This window comes from Gymnoscopelus braueri (assembly GCF_963280865.1).
Source record: "Gymnoscopelus braueri genome assembly, chromosome: 20".
Taxonomy (NCBI): Eukaryota; Metazoa; Chordata; class Actinopteri; order Myctophiformes; family Myctophidae; genus Gymnoscopelus; species Gymnoscopelus braueri.
The window spans coordinates 38,737,657-38,754,161 of record NC_137622.1 but is presented as its reverse complement, the minus strand read 5'-3'; the positions used below and the strand labels follow the sequence as shown (position 1 = coordinate 38,754,161).

At 46.3% G+C, this 16,505-nt stretch overlaps 1 protein-coding gene across 2 annotated transcripts in view; it reads right to left on the bottom strand.

Moving 5' to 3' along the window:
- The window catches only part of atoh8 (atonal bHLH transcription factor 8), a 151,306-nt gene that overhangs the window by 117,958 nt on the left and 16,843 nt on the right, over positions 1-16,505 (bottom strand). The window contains exon 4 of one of the 2 annotated variants that reach the window (XR_013932198.1): positions 10,865-13,703. Coding sequence is in view for 1 of the 2 variants with exons in the window: in XM_080415314.1 (XP_080271440.1) it covers positions 13,698-13,703 (6 nt within the window). In the remaining variant the exon portion in view is untranslated. Of the gene's footprint in view, positions 1-9,328; positions 13,704-16,505 lie in introns of those variants that run through there. The other variant, XM_080415314.1, reaches the window with a different exon arrangement.

Below are 16,505 nucleotides of genomic sequence, written 5' to 3'. Positions count from 1 at the left end.
ACTGCCCCCCCCCCCCCCCCCCTTTAAAAATGTGTCGCACCTTGCTGAATAATTGATGTCTGGACTGAGCCCCAATCCTGGGAAGAACTTTGGTTAACAATTATTCACCGTGCTAGATACTCACTTTGATTTTGATTTGAACGTTATGCAGTAACTCTGTGCCCTTCTTTGAATAAAAACCCATGTTTGGGCTTGTACCACCACTGTATGACTCTTGGCTTTGATCGATACCCCACAAATGGTGGAGAATACGGGTATATGCTGATCAACGCCAAGACCTCAAACAATGGAGCACACCACCGCCTTGACGGCCTTGCTAAAAAGCCAAACTGATTTGCAGACAGCGGTGCAACGATTAATTGACAGAATGGCCAGAGATGTAGCTAACGCACACGCACCTAGAGAGGTGCTCACCAAACTCTCCCCTGACGATGATGTAGAGGTTTTCCTGGAAGTGTTCGAGCGCACCGCAGCCCGAGAGCGGTGGCCAGTGGCCGACTGGGCCTCCCTCTTGGCTCCTTTCCTCAGCGGCGACGCACAGCGCGTCTACCACGACCTGACGCACGCCGATGCTCGAAACTACCCCACCCTGAGGGACGCCATCTTGGCCAGCCAGGGCCACAGCCTCCCCGGCCGTGCGCAACGATTCCACACCTGGGCCTACCAGGCCGCACAACCACCACGGCCCCAAGTGGCGGCCCTCCTCCGCATTACGCACAGCTGGCTAGCGGGAGGAGGTGAGCCCCCCATCGTGGACCGTGTGGTCATCGACCGCTGCATTCGTTCCCTGCCGCCTGATGCCCGCCGATACGCCTCGCAAGTGAGTCCCACCTCAGTCGAGGCCCTCGTGGCCCTCCTCGAGAACCACCAAGTGAGTGTGGAGATGATGAGGACCACCCGACCCGAGCCGACGAAGGGCCCCGCCGACGGGAGGCCCAGCCGGGACCGCAAGCGGACGCCGCCGCCCCCCTCCCCCACTCGGACCCGAGGCCCGGGCCCCACAAGGCCCAGCCAGGCCCAGCAGCAGAGGAGGTGCTACGTCTGTGGGCAGGCGGACCACATCTCCTGGACCTGCCCAGACCGCTACGCGACCATGGCCTCCGCCACCGGATCCGACAGGTCCCGGCCCTGTCTGCACACGGGGACCAGCCACAACCAGCGCGCCACCCTGCCCGTGAAAGTGGGGGGCCAAGCGACGCCACCCTGTGACCTGCGTACACGGCGACGTCCGCCACTACCCCGTCACTCAGCTCCACGTCCAGACGCCCCGTGGGAGCGCCGTCGTGCCGAACCTCCCGGTCCCCCTGCTCATCGGCAAGGACTGCGCCCTGTTCGGCCGATACTGGTCCCCCGGCCGGCAGAGCGGACCACCCCGCCGCCGGGCGCCGCGGCCCAGACCACAAGAACCCCTGCCTGCCTGTCCGGCGTTCCGGCCCACCACGACGCCCCCGTGAGTGACAGCTCCCCCGAAGAGGAGCCACGGCGAGAAGAGGAGGAGGAGGAGGAGGAAGGAGAAGAAAACCAGGGTTCGGCGGAGCCAGGCACCCCGACCCTGACCGAAGGCGGAGACCCCTTCGCCGAGTTCCCCGTGGCAGAGCCGCGCGGCGCCACGCGCGTCGGCGAGTTCGCCACGGCGCAGTGGACCGACCCCAACCTTGAGATGGCCCGCCAGCGCGGAATGGCCATAGACGGCAAGAAGTGTGATGGGGTGAGTGAACTGACTTCCCCATACTTCCTAGTAAAAAACGGCTTGTTGTATAGGGGGGTGCTGAGCAAGGGGGGGGATGTTGTTGTTAGTGCCAAAACAGTATGCCTCACGGGTGTTGTATCTGGGCCACACTCACCAGCTAGGGGCCCACCTGGGGGTTCAGAAAACGTACGAGCGCATTCTAGCCCGCTTCTATTGGCCTGGTGTGAAACGGGCCATAGAAGATTTTTGCAAGGGCTGCCCCGAATGCCAGCGGACCGCCCCTCGGCCCACCTTCCATAACCCCCTGGTGCCCCTCCCCATCATCAGCACCCCGTTCTCGCGTCTGGCCATGGATATAGTGGGCCCACTGCCGAAGTCGGCCCGTGGCCACCGCTATATCCTGGTGATCTTAGATTACGCAACACGCTATCCAGAGGCCATACCATTACGCGCGGCCTCGGCAAAGGCCGTGGCACATGAGCTGTTAATGATGTTTAGTCGGGTGGGCATAGCAGAGGAGCTACTTACGGACCAAGGGACCTGCTTCATGTCCCGTGTCATGACCCAACTGTACAAGTGGCTGAAGATTAAGCGCATACGCACCTCCGTGTACCACCCCCAGACAGACGGTTTAGTAGAGCGGTTTAACCAAACTTTAAAGAAGATGTTAAAGAAACTGACCGATGTCGATGGGAAAGATTGGGACCAATTAATCCCCTATGTTCTGTTTGCCATTCGAGAGGTACCACAAGCATCCACGGGGTTCTCACCGTTCGAGCTGGTGTACGGCCGGAGACCCCGTGGACTCCTTGATATTGCCAAAGAGGCCTGGGATAGCCAGCCATCGCCCCACCGCAGCGTCGTAGAGCATGTGGACCAGCTCCAGGCCCAGGCGAAGAAGATCTGGCCCCTGGTCCGGGAACACATGGCCCAAGCACAGCGCGACCAAGCGCGCACGTACAATCGCGGCGCCACTCTCCGAGAGTTCGAGGTGGGGGAAAAGGTGCTTGTGCTGGTGCCCTCCAGCGAGTGCAAGTTTCTGGCCAAGTGGCAGGGGCCCTACGAGATTGTGAAGAAAATGGGGCCCGTGAACTACGAAGTTAGGCAGCCGGGCCGGCGGAAGAGCCACCAGGTGTACCATGTGAACATTCTAAAAAAATTGAACGCGGCCAACCCACTACCCATGCCGGCCCTGCTAGCCTCTCTTCCTCCCCAGAGCTTGCCCCCCGTGCCCATAGGAGAGGACTTCTCGCCCGCCCAGACCCAAGACGTCAAGAACCTCCCGGGACGGAACCAGGACCGGTTCTCTGACCTCCCGGGGCGGACGAGTGCCATACAACACGACATCCACACCAAACTGGGGACGGTGATACGCCAGCGGCCGTACCGCATTCCCGAGGCCCGGAGGATCGCCATTAAAGAGGAGGTGGCGAAGATGCTCGACCTGGGGGTAATAGAAGAGCCCGTGGTCCAGCCCCATCGTGATCGTCCCGAAGCCAGACGGGTCCCTTCGGTTCTGTAATGACTTTAGGAAGCTCAACGAGGTGTCCACGTTTGACGCGTATCCAATGCCCCGGGTAGACGAACTAATAGAGCGCTTGGGGCCGGCGCGCTTCGTCAGCACCCTGGATCTGACCAAGGGCTATTGGCAGGTCCCGCTGACGAGCCAAGCCAGGGCGAAGACGGCGTTCTCCACCCCCGAGGGCCTGTTCCAGTACACCGTGCTGCCTTTCGGTGTCCATGGCGCCCCAGCAACGTTCCAGAGGCTGATGGACCGGGTCCTGAGACCCCACCGCGACTATGCGGCAGCGTACCTCGACGACATCGTGATACACAGCGCCAGTTGGACCCTACACCTGCAGCACGTTGACGTTGAAGGCCGTGCTGTGTGAGGAGCCCGTGTTAAAAGCCCCAGACTTTAGTAAGCCCTTCCTCCGCCACACAGACGCATCGGGGACAGGGCTGGGAGCCGTCCTCGCACAGGTCATAGACGGAGAGGAACACCCCGTAACATATATCAGCAGGAAGCTCTTAAAGCATGAGATGAACTACGCCACAGTGGAGAAGGAGTGCTTGGCCGTGAAATGGGCAATTCACCACCTCCGCTACTACCTGTGGGGCCGGACCTTCACCCTCATCACGGACCATGCACCCCTGAAGTGGATGGCCACCAATAAAGACCGAAATGGCCGGGTGACGAGATGGTTCCTGGAGCTCCAGGACTACCACTTTAAAGTTGAACATCGTCCGGGGAAGGACATCCCACACGCCGACGCCTTCTCGAGGATGTATGAAGAAGTGGAAGCGGAAGCCCCCGACCCAGGCGGCGGGCTTAGGGGGGGGATATGTGGAGTCTCGCTACGAGACCGCCTGGCAGGTAAGCGTCATTTGTATTGTTGACCTATTTCTACCATATAGTGCGGGTTTCGTTCAACTTCGACCCCTCTGTCACATGGTACTATTGTTTGTGTCCAGAATCACTGCGCCGCGGCCAGTGGTGGAAAAAGTACTCAAATGTTTTACTTAAGTAAAAGTATCAATACTGCAATGTAGAAGTACTCTGTTACAAGTAAAAGTCCGGAATTCAAAATGTACTTGAGTAAAAGTACAAAAGTATTGGTATCAAAATGTACTTAAAGGGATACTTCACTTTCGGGTCGGGGAAACATTTAAAAAATATATTAAAAATAAATGAAAAAAGTAATGGAAAATTCATGGCCCCCTCACGCATTAGAGTGTCCTACTAATGTGTGAGGGGGCCTTTATTTTGCCATAACTTCTTTCATTTTTTTATATATATTTTTAATGTTTATTTTATGTGAAAGTGAAGTATCCCTTTAAAGTACCAAAAGTAAAAGTACAAACATGTTTGAAAATAGCAGATCTACAAGCTCACAACGCGTCGCGATGCGACGCGTTGTGAGCTTGTAGAACGACTATTTAATCATTTATATCTGCAAAGTAGCTAGTAACTAAAGTTTTCAAATAATTGTAGTGGAGTAAAAGTACAATATTTGCCTTCGAGATGTAGTGGAGTAGAAGTAGAAGTATTGGAAATTGGAAACACTCAAGTAAAGTACAAATATCTCAAAATTGTACTTAAGTACAGTACTTGAGTAAATGTACTTAGTTACTTTACACCACTGGGCCCCAGCCATAAAAGTCTGTCCCCCTTTCGTCCATACATGGGCATAGACACAGGCTGACACGTCATGTGAAGTCTGAGTCTGGCAGAACCAGGTCTCCTGGTCTTGTTATGTTATAGATGGACCTGTATTGGGGTTCTACGAATACAGGAGCTGCCCATGTCAGTCATGCCCAAATATGGGTCCATGACGTCAGTCCTGGACGTGACGGCCATCTCCACACATGGAGTCTCTGTGAAGGGTTCGCTGATGTCAGACCCCGTATCTATGGCACGTCTTGGGTCTCTATGACGACTTCGTAGGTCGATCGTCTCCATTTATGGGGATCTCCATATATAGGCCAGTGCTGGCAAGTATGCCCTGAACGTTCGCACCAAGGGGTATAGACTAAACAGGCTGTAGCATTTTTGACATGGAACTCCATATTTGGGCATGGCTGACATCATAGTGACAACATGAGCTTTGAGTCAGTAAATGACATGGAACTCCATATTTGGGCATGGCTGACATCATAGTGACAACACGAGCTTTGAGTCAGTAAATGACATGGAACTCCATATTTGGGCATGGCTGACATCATACTGACAACATGAGCTTTGAGTCAGTAAATGACATGGAACTCCATATTTGGGCATGGCTGACATCATAGTGACAACACGAGCTTTGAGTCAGCTCAGCTTAAAACCAGACTGCACAGTGTGAAGGACGCACATGGAGAGAGACATCGAGGAGGACTTCAACACCAACAAGAGGAACTATTAGCAGAGATCCATACACTTGACATTGGAGTGTTGTTGTTGTTACCAGAATATTAAAAGGACACTGGTAATTGCCCTGTAATCAACCCTGGATCGTAAGGTCACAGATCATTAATTACATTCTTGGACCATTACAGCCCATGCATACAGCAGCTTTGACGATGAACCCACTGTTCCCGACAACGAGCCAGCAGCAGGGAAACTCAGAAGAAGAAAGACCTTACAGTAGTCCACAGTCTACCAAGACTTTAACACAATCGGAAGTAAAGAGACGTCGTCTGACTGACACAGGAAAGAAAACTCACATCTGTCAACAATGTGACAAGAGTTTCAGTCAGTTAGGTCACCTGAAGACACACCAGCGTGTCCACACTGGAGAAAAACCTTTCCACTGTAAACAGTGTGACAAGAGTTTCAGTGAGTCAGGTAGCCTACGGAGACACCAGCGTATTCACACTGGGGAAAAACCTTTCCATTGTAAACAGTGTGACAAGAGTTTTGCTCAGTTAGGTGACCTGAAGACACACCAGCGTGTCCACACTGGAGAAAAACCTTTCTATTGTAAACAATGTGACAAGTGTTTTGGTCAGTTGGGTAGCCTACAGAGACACCAGCGTATTCACACTGGGGAAAAACCTTTCTATTGTAAAGAGTGTGACAAGAGTTTTCGTCAGTTATGTCACCTGAAGACACACCAGCGTGTCCACACTGGAGAAAAACCTTTCTATTGTAAACAGTGTGATAAGAGTTTCAGTGAGTTAGGTCACCTGAAGACACACCAGCGTGTCCACACTGGAGAAAAACCTTTCTATTGTAAACAGTGTGACAAGAGTTTCGGTCGGTTAGATCACCTGAAGACACACCAGCGTGTCCACACTGGAGAAAAACCTTTCTATTGTAAAAATTGTGACAAGAGTTTCAGTGAGTTAGGTAGCCTACGGAGACACCAGCGTATTCACACTGGAGAAAAACCTTTCTATTGTAAACAGTGTGACAAGAGTTTCAGTCAGTTAGGTGACCTGAAGACACACCAGCGTGTCCACACTGGAGAAAAACCTTTCTATTGTAAACAGTGTGACAAGAGTTTCAGTCAGTTAGGTCACCTGAAGACACACCAGCGTGTCCACACTGGAGAAAAACCTTTCTATTGTAAACAGTGTGACAAGAGTTTCGGTCGGTTAGATCACCTGAAAAAACACAAGTGTGTCCACACAGTGGACTTGGGTGTTGGAAGTGCATCATTGCTCCATAATTTTTACGGTTAACCATTAACCGTTAGTATTAACCGGTTACCAATTTCTTACTCACCGCCAAAGGGGAGAATTCTCCCCTTTGCAGTCAATGGTGTTTACCGCCAAAGGGGAGAATTCTCCCCTTTTTGTAATTTCTTTTAATTTTGTTTTTTAATTTCTAAAATGTTTCTCTAATTTTTTAGCATTAATTTTTTTTCGTTATTCACAACGAATTAGGAGATTAAAAAAATAATTTAAAAAAATCCATTCACTTCAATGTTACAAAATAAACTGACAAATAATTCACATTTTTTCTATAAAAAAAAAATTAAAAACGCTGGCAGTGGGTGAGTACATTATGAATAAATTCATCCACTCATACCTCATACCTAACTCATACCGCCCCCCTAATGCGTGAGGGGGCCGTGTTTTTTCATTTACTTTTTTCATTTATTTTTAATATTTCTTTTGGAAAATAGAAAAAAATATATACAATAAAAAAATCAAATAAAATAAATGAAAAAAATAATCTGAAAAACACGGCCCCCTCACGCATTAGGAGGGCAGGGTGAGTCACCAGAACCAAGGACGGGTGTTTTCGATGAATTTAACATGGTTAAAATGGAGTTTGAAGTCACAATAGGTTTGTATAGGAAGGGGGCGTGTCTGATAAAATGAATATCAAATATCTAAATACTGAATCGAGCAACTTAAAAACTGTCTGGGGGGTTCACAAAGGCCTGAGTAGACGATAAAATGACCAAACGTTTTTTGGAAAGTGAAATATCCCTTTAAGTAAATGTACTTAGTTACTTTACACCACTGGCCGCGGCAGGCGGCAGCCTACCCACCCACAAAATATATGACACAAAAAATAGTACCAAGTGACTGAGGGGTCAAAGTTGAACGAAACCTGCAATACATGGTAGAAATAGGTCAACAATACAAATGACGCTAGTTTTTTAAAATTAATTTATTGCCAGACCCAAGGGGTCGGGCTTACATGGGGTTCTCATCTTAAACAAGCTTAGTGCTTAATGAGAGTTCCAGTTTAGTAGACCTTGTATTGTGAATTTGTACTTCCATGTACTGTTATGTACTGTCATGTACTATTCTCATGTCTTTCTAAATAAACTACATCAATCAATCAAACATGAGGCTTTGTACCTGTTTCGTCCAAACATGGGCAGGGGCCATTTGTCCTCTGGCCCCAGCCAAAAAAAGGTTTGTGACGTCCCCTTTCGTCACGAACTATTCATGACATCATGAACTTCAGTTATAAAGTGGTTTGTAGGTGTGTTACATACTAGGACTTCATTCTGGGTCTGGCAGAACCAGGTCTCCTGGTCTTGTTTTTAATGAGCGGCCCCCACCAAATCTACTAATCTACCGGAACTACTTCATATTCATCATAACCGGACCAGAACTCTGACCACGGGACTCAATCAAGTAATACCTTTGCAACCACTACATACAGCTTTAAGTCCAAAAATCTGAACTAACCCGGCTTTAAGTGATCATGATCATGCTTGTCAAACTAAATCGCCTATCTTTCTGCAGCTCCATCTCCTCTCCACTAGATGGTGGTAAAAGCATGGTATATGAGAGAGAGAGAGAGAGAGAGAGAGAGAGATTTTATTACATTTTTACTATTCAGAGACAAAATAAAAGGTTAGATTGAAAATAAACTTGGTCTCAACTAAACCCTTGTGGTTCTTGTATAAGACTGACAGTTGGGACATTGTCAGACTAGTCGAGCCTGTGAAGCCGGCTAGGATACTAAAGTTACTCTGACTGTCTCTATTGCTTTGATACCAGAAGGGGCATTGATTCATGCCTTAAACCAGGGGTCTTCAATGTTTTTCAGGCCAAGGACCCCTTAGCTGGGAGATAGATGAAGCAGGGACCCCCCCCCCCCCCCCACTACATATTGTATAACATTGTGTTGCACATTGAACTTCTTCATAGATTTCACATACAGCTTCATAGACTTGTTTCACGTCACTATCAGTGTATGTTGGATTCATATTAACGCGCATTTTCAGAAATTCATCCATGAACCATCAATACTTAGTAAACTTGACCTTTGGCTCTGTACTTGATCTGCTCTTCCCCCCCCCCCCCTACACCAAACCTCTTTGCCGAAAATAGCCGATCTACAAAGCTCACAACACCTCGCAGCGCGAGGCGTTGTGAGCTTGTAGATCTGCTATTTTCATCTTCATTTTGGCTAAAGTTCTCCTCGGGATAGGGATGCTAGGGTTCAAGTGGTTAATGCAAGGAATCCAAAAAGAATCCTATCACACAAAGATTTGGCAGCCCTCCCTGTAGTAACTTTGAGGACCCCCCCCCCCCCCCCCCCCAAGGGGCCCGGACCCCCTGTTGAAGACCCCTTGCCTTGGCTTAAACCGTGTCAATCATCCCAACATCTAAATAAAACTGAAGCATCCTTTCTTGGTGTCTGTTCCGCAAGAGCGAGTCAGCGATGACACTGACAGCGATAAGATTTTTCTCTTTGAGTCCTTTTAATATTCTGGTAACAACAACAACAACACTCCAAATTGCAACAGTAAATGAAGTTTCAATGACAAAATACACCAAAAAAAAAAAATAGTAGCTACAAATTAGAAACTACGGATTTAACAGATAAAGATAAACAAAAACGAAATACACCAAAATTACAAGCAGTAAATAATGGTTTAACTGTGTGATGAATAATACTGGACAGCCAACAACGGTCACTTCATCCGATCCCTCGCTATTTCAACAGCTGCTGGGCAGAACATAAACATAACATGAGGACACGTGCATCTGTTGGTTGGACATGTTCATTCGAGGCAAAACTGACTGCTGCTTTCAACAAATGTTACACTCCAATCATTTATGACAGAATGTTAATAGTCCTCTGTGGAACGGTTGTTATGTTTACACGACGTTAACCCAATGTTATGATAGCTAAAATATTGACCCTTCTTCTCAGCTCTGACCAGTAGTGTTGATTTTGACAGCGCATTTCTATTCCGTTTTATTCATAGTCTTTTGAATCAAATTCCATTTAGGTTTAGTCATATTTTAGTCATCTGAAATGTTTTACTTTTAGTCTAGTTTTAGTCGACTAAATATAAGATTATTGTCGACCAAATCTACAGTTCACTAAAATGTATTTTGGCGGTGCCTTGATGGCGTCCTAATGGCTGATTTTACACTTGGTTGCATGCTGAAAATAGCCAATCTACAAGCTCACAACTGCGACGGTTGTGAGCTTGTAGATCTGCTATTTTCAGAGTGCAACACCTGCGCGCAGCCAAGCTTAAAATGACTTGTCTTTTAGTTCAACTGGATCTCTTCTCCACTAGCTAACATTTTAGTCTAGTTTTTATTTGTTGACCAAATTGTCAATATATTTAGTCTCAGTTTTAGTCACAATAGCTTGGTTTTTATTTAGTTTTCGTCAGTGAAAAAAGGTAGTCAACTAAAAAAAAATCGTCATAGTTTTAGTCGACGAAATCAACACTGCTGGCCAGTTAGACACTTGTGCGACTTTTGAGCTCCCATTTCATCTGCGAGGACAGCGACCACTTTCACGCTTACATGGATTAAAGCGAAAATAAAATCTCACGACTGAAAATCTTTGTATTGCATATGTCCTAATGTGTGATTTGTGAAACGGTGTGAAAGGAGACCCCCCCCCCACCCACACTAGCGCTGATTCCTAAACAATCAACACAATATGTAAAATTATGTTTTTGTAATATTGTTCCTGCTGTTTCTACATACTGCCAACCAGGGGAAGAAATCACAGATTGAGGCTTTAACCTTTGCTTTAATGAAATATCTGAAACCATTAGGGTTTTATGGAAGATGCCTCTGAACATATTGCTAGTTTGACCACTATAAATGCTCTAATTAGCTAAAATAGCCAATTTACAGGCTCCCAATGCGCATTGAGAGCTTGTAGATCTGCTATTTTCAGTGCACAACATGCTTCAACATGAATCGAAATGACTGAAATCAGTCGTGGCGAGAACTTTAATCCACGCGGTTATGTTATTATGGTATGTTTGCCTCTGACATCACACGCGACACAGTGGTTCTCAAACGGTGTGGCTGACGAGGCACAATGGTGTTGCTGTGAGACCAGTCCAGGTGTGCCACATATTGGGGATATTGTGACCACCACTCAATCATTATTGCAATATACGGTATACAACTATACAAAAAGTGATGTTATACAAAACAAATTAAATAAAGCTTTATGAGTAATTTGTGCGGCACTCATTTCCCAATACAGAGGCAAATTCTATACCCTAAAAATATATAGATATTTTAACCACTATTTTGGGCATGTCCTTATACTGTAGATAAAAAAATATATACTGAAAATAGCAGATCTACAGGCTCACAACATGCAACGCTTTGAGAGCTTGCAGATCTGCTATTTTTGCTATGAATACCGGTGTGCCTCGAGATTTTGACTTGGGCCCATGGGATTGCCTTGGGCACAACATTTTGAAAACCACTGCGCTAGACTACTGAGGTTATATCTATGAATTTTGTAAAGTGATCAAATAATAAGTCGGCCAGCTAGCAGAGAACACCAAAACAAGGAAGAATGAAAACAAATGGGTTCGTTGCAGTGCTGAATAACAATGTGTGTCACACAGTAAAATGCAAACGGAGCTCACTGAAGCATCAAAAGCAGCATTGTGACTTTTCTTTCTGGGTGAATAACGTTCTTTAGTTACCGTCTAATGCCCTACCATGAGCTATTAGTAATTACATTCCTTCAACCTGAAGTGCAGGCAGGGTTAAATTCTTCCCCGTCTTTTCATCCAAGGTCCCAAATCTGAGAAAATGTAGTCACCCTGGGACTTAAGCGCATTAAAACATACCGGTGCTCTTTTCCGCGTGAAGATTCCAAAACAACTGAGACCCAGGCTCAACTGAAACATATTAACCCATTAAGACCGGGAACGCATCTGTGTCATTTTAGATTTATTTGGCTATTTAAAAATAGCAGATATACAAGCTCATAGCACGGCACCGAGTGCCGCGCTATGAGCTTGTAGATCTGCTATTTTGGTAAAAAAAAAACGTGAACATTTGTGCAAATCTTTGAATATACCTTTTTAAAGGAAACATTTGTAACTCAAATCTTTGCTTCTGGGGGATTCTACAAATGTCTTCTAAATCCTACAGTTTTTTGAAAAACACATGTTTCTATATCAGTGGTTTTCAAGGACCCACAAAATTGTATGTATTTGGCCGCGGACCCTCATCTCAAAATGTTTTGTTCCAGGGACCGCCCCAGAAGCAAAGATTTGCGAAAAAAAAATAATCAAAAATAGCAGATCTATAAGCGAGTATATCTGCTATTTTTAATAGCCCAAAGAAAATGACACAGATGCGTTCCCGGTCTTAATGGGTTAACACTTTAGTGGCCTGCCCACCACCACAAAACGGGACTGGCAAACCACAAACGACGTATCAAGGTGCAGCATGGGGAGGACTCCCTGTCTTGTCCTTGGTCTTCCAGAATGTCCCAAAAAAAAAGAGAAAAGAAGAAAATTTCAGGGAGTTTTGTAACATTTCAAATGTTAAGACTCTCTGTCTTGTTGTCGCCCTTTCAGCCAAACAGTTTTGTTCTGCTTATTATCCATCACGGTGTCGTCTGTGTGCTCATCCACTGTTTTTTTGAAGCTCTTGTATGAGCAAATGACGTTGAGTTCACCTGTGATGATGATACCTGTGGGACAGTCTCGTAATGGCCGGTATATAGACAGAGTCTACTATTAAGTGCTTCTGGTGATGAGATACTCTCATCTTCTCCCCCCTTTCTCCTGGCTTTTTTTATACATATCTCCACCTCTTCTCTGCAGAGCATCTCTTCTCTCGTTAGCTGTTGTACTGTCCTTTCATCTGCCTCTCCTCTCCACTCCTCTCCTCTTTCTCTCCTTTCCTTTCCTCTCCTCTCCTCTCCTCTCAACACACTCTCACTCCCCAAAATGCATATTGTGACAAAAGTGACCAAACATCAAACATTTGACTGGAAGTAGTGCTGGGGAAAAAAACGCTCATCTCAGTGAACGAACGATTTCGTTCATGTTCACGCCAATGATTCGCTCAAACGATTCGTTCACGTTCACGTTCAGTAGCGCTATTTTCTAGTGAAAAACACCATCGCGTGAGCGTTAGTATTACGTCGCGCGTACAGCCCGCCCTGCCGTCCTGTGTACGGGGGGTAGGGGATGGGGGGCATGAACGATAGCATGAACGTAACAGTTTCAGGATGTGAACGAACTCGCTCACGTTCACGGCAATGAACTAGTTCTTTTTGAACGAATCGATCATGAACGACCCATCACTAACTGGAAGGGGGTATAGGTACCCTTCCAGTCAAACGGTGCTGTCCCCGGGCACTTCCGCACTCCAGGACTGTGGAAGTGCCGTTCTCAAACCCCAGACGTCCGCTAAAAAAAAAAAACTGTTACCAAAGCGAACTCGAGCCACACCGAGCGAGCAGAGCCGTAAGGCAAGCGAGTCCCCGTGCCGAACGTTGCGAAGTCCACTGCAGCCGACTCAGTGCCGTTGGAGTTAATGTCCCGATAGGGGTTAGAATGGTAACTCTAACTGGTATGATATCCCCCCTAGTCAACATGTGCCGTTTTTGCCCCCCCCCCCCCCCCCCCCCTTTCCAGTCAAACGTTTGACTTCTTGGTCCGTCCCAAGGAGTCACCCGTTTGCCGTCTTGGGAGTGGGAATGCGTTGCTCCTCTCCTCTCCTCTCCGGTTCAGCATGGCATGAGAGCGTTTGGGGAGATGCAGGCAGAACGTCGGGGAGCTCCAGAACTCCTCTGCTCCCATCAGAGAGGTCACTCCTGAAAGAGAAATCAGAAAAGTGTGCTCAGACAAGGGGGTCATTTCAGACACTTTTAAAACATGTTTATTTTTCTTCTCCCCCCCCCCCCCTCTTTTTGTGTTTTAGTTTTAAAGCAGTTCATGTACATAGAAGAAAACATCTGGAAATGGAAAGCATTCATTCATTCATCTTTTGAGAATTGATTGTAATGTTTCTTGGCATTTGCCAAGAAAACTTAGCTATCATGAAGAAAACAACAACAATATTGGAAACAAATCACATTAAAGGAGAATTTTGGACTAAAGTTTTCTTACCTTTTCTATGACGTTATGATATCTTAGGATGAATGGTATAGTAGAAAAATTTCATAACTCCACCCCTGAGCCGCCACAGCTTAAAAGGTGCGCGGATAGGCCTTAGGTTAGATCACATATTTTAATAGCTTTTTTTAAATTTATTTTTGGTGAGATCTGACCTTCATAGTGACAGAACACTGTTCCAAAAAAGAAGAAGTCTCGCTAGACGAGATTGAAATCTCGAGATTGAAATCTCGTCTAGCGAGACTTCTGTTTTTTTTTTTTTTTTTTTTTTTTTGGTTGCATAGTGTTCTGTCACTATGAAGGTCAGATCTCACCAAAAAATAAATTAAAAAAAGCTATTAAAATATGTGATCTAACCTAAGGCCTATCCGCGCACCTTTTAAGCTGTGGCGGCTCAGGGGTGGAGTTATGAAATTTTTCTACTGTACCATTCATCCTAAGATATCATAACGTCATAGAAAAGGTAAGAAAACTTTAGTCCAAAATTCTCCTTTAAATGTCACTGACAGTAAAGGGCCAAGCTCTGTAAGTAGTAGCAATAAATTCAGCGTAGCGATGGTTCATGTAGGCACGGAAGGCAGGAGCTTTATATGCTACGTTCACTCTCCCCGGACCCCCCCCCCCTCCCCCTTCATTCACTAACGAGCTAATTCATTCGTACTCCCACAAGTCAGTACGTTCAACCTCGCGCCATCCTCATTCGCTACAAGCAAACTCACTCACACCCTCATTCCCACGGTGCAACTCTGGCGGTTCATTTAAGCAGCCCTCTGTTCACTGTTCGTTCTACGTGCTTAGCTGTCATTGACGGTTGTACAGCTGTTGGTTTTCAAAATTCCCTCCACCTCCCCGGCCTCCTCCCTGTGGCATTTAGTTCATATTGTTAGTAGGTTGATTCTGTGGATTGTACTGTGGTTCTATGGACTGTACTATGACTATGACATGTGGTAGTTTAATTATGCAATGAAGGTTCAATGTTATGTTCATGTAAAACTGTATTTTATGCTCTGCGCTGGGGGGTTTGTGATATCAGATTCTATGCCATGCGTGCGCAGGTAGTCTTTAATATCACATGAGCAGAGTCACACCGCCAAACTGAGTGCAATATCATTGCAGTAAATGGTAAATATTGCAGTAATGGTTATATGCAATACTGTAGTGTACATGGTACATGGTTAATAAATGGTAATGTTTAATCCTGAGCTGAAGTGTCTAAAATGAACCTCTCTAAATGGTAAATGGTGCATTTCTATATAGCACCATTATCCAAAGGTCTTTACAATGTACGTCACACAGTCGGTGGAGGAAACCATGCAAGGCACCAACCTGCTCATTGGGAGCAGTTAGGGGTTCAGAGTCTTGCTCAAGGACACGTTGACACTAAACCCAGGGGGGGCTGGGGATCAAACCGGGAAACCTTTCAACCCCCCCCCCCCCCACCCCCCTAACTGCCATACCACAGGTAGTCATGGTGGGCATGCAGTCACACCGTAAACTCCCTCACCCTCAGCACAGGAGCCTCACAGCAGTGTTGATTTCGGCAGCAAGTTTTGATTTAGTTTTAGTCTTTTATTCTTTTGAATAAAATTCCATTTCGTTTGAGTCATATTTTAGTCATCTGAAAAGCTTTACTGTTGGTCTAGTTTTAGTCGACTAAATATCATACGATTATAGTCGACTAAATGCTCAGTTGATTTAGTCGACTAAAATGTATTTTGGCGGTGCCTTGATGGCGTCGTACTGGCTGATTTTACACTTGGTTGCATGCTGAAAATAGCCGATCTACAAGCTCACAATGCGACGCGTTGTGAGCTTGTAGATCGGCTATTTTCAGAGCGCAACACCTGAGCGCAAGCAAACATAAAATGACTTGTCTTTTAGTTCTACTGGAGCTCTTCTCCACTAGTCCCTCCCGTAACATTTTAGTCTGGTTTTTATTTGTTGACAAAATTGTCAATATATTTAGTCATAGTTTTAGTCATCATAGCTTAGTTTTTATTTTGTTTATATTTCGTTATAAAATAATAAACATAAAAAAAATAAAAAAAAACATAAATATATGAAAACAAAACCCTCAAAGAAATTCCATGAATGAAGTAGTGACAATAGCCGAAATACAAGCTCATGCGTTGTGAGCTCAGCGTGTAGATTTTTCACTAGTTTGGGTTCCAGGGAGACATCACATTTATCTTCAGGGTCTCGAGCTAAAACCTCTGGGAACCAGTGCCTTCAAGGTGTCACAGAAAAGTCCTTCTTCTAAAGTCTGCCACCACCCCAGAACTTAATGACAGGGGGCATGACTGTCTGGCATGGGAATAGCCACTCTCAGGACCTGCAAATCCTTCAGAAGGTGGCGCATTTGGCAGAGCGTACCGCTGGGCGTACCGTGCCCTTACAGCCCTGCCAGATATCTATGACAACAGATGCTTGAGGAGAGCAAACAAAGAAATATGGAAGACAAGCAACACCCTGGAAACGTGACTATTTGCAGTGGTGGAAAG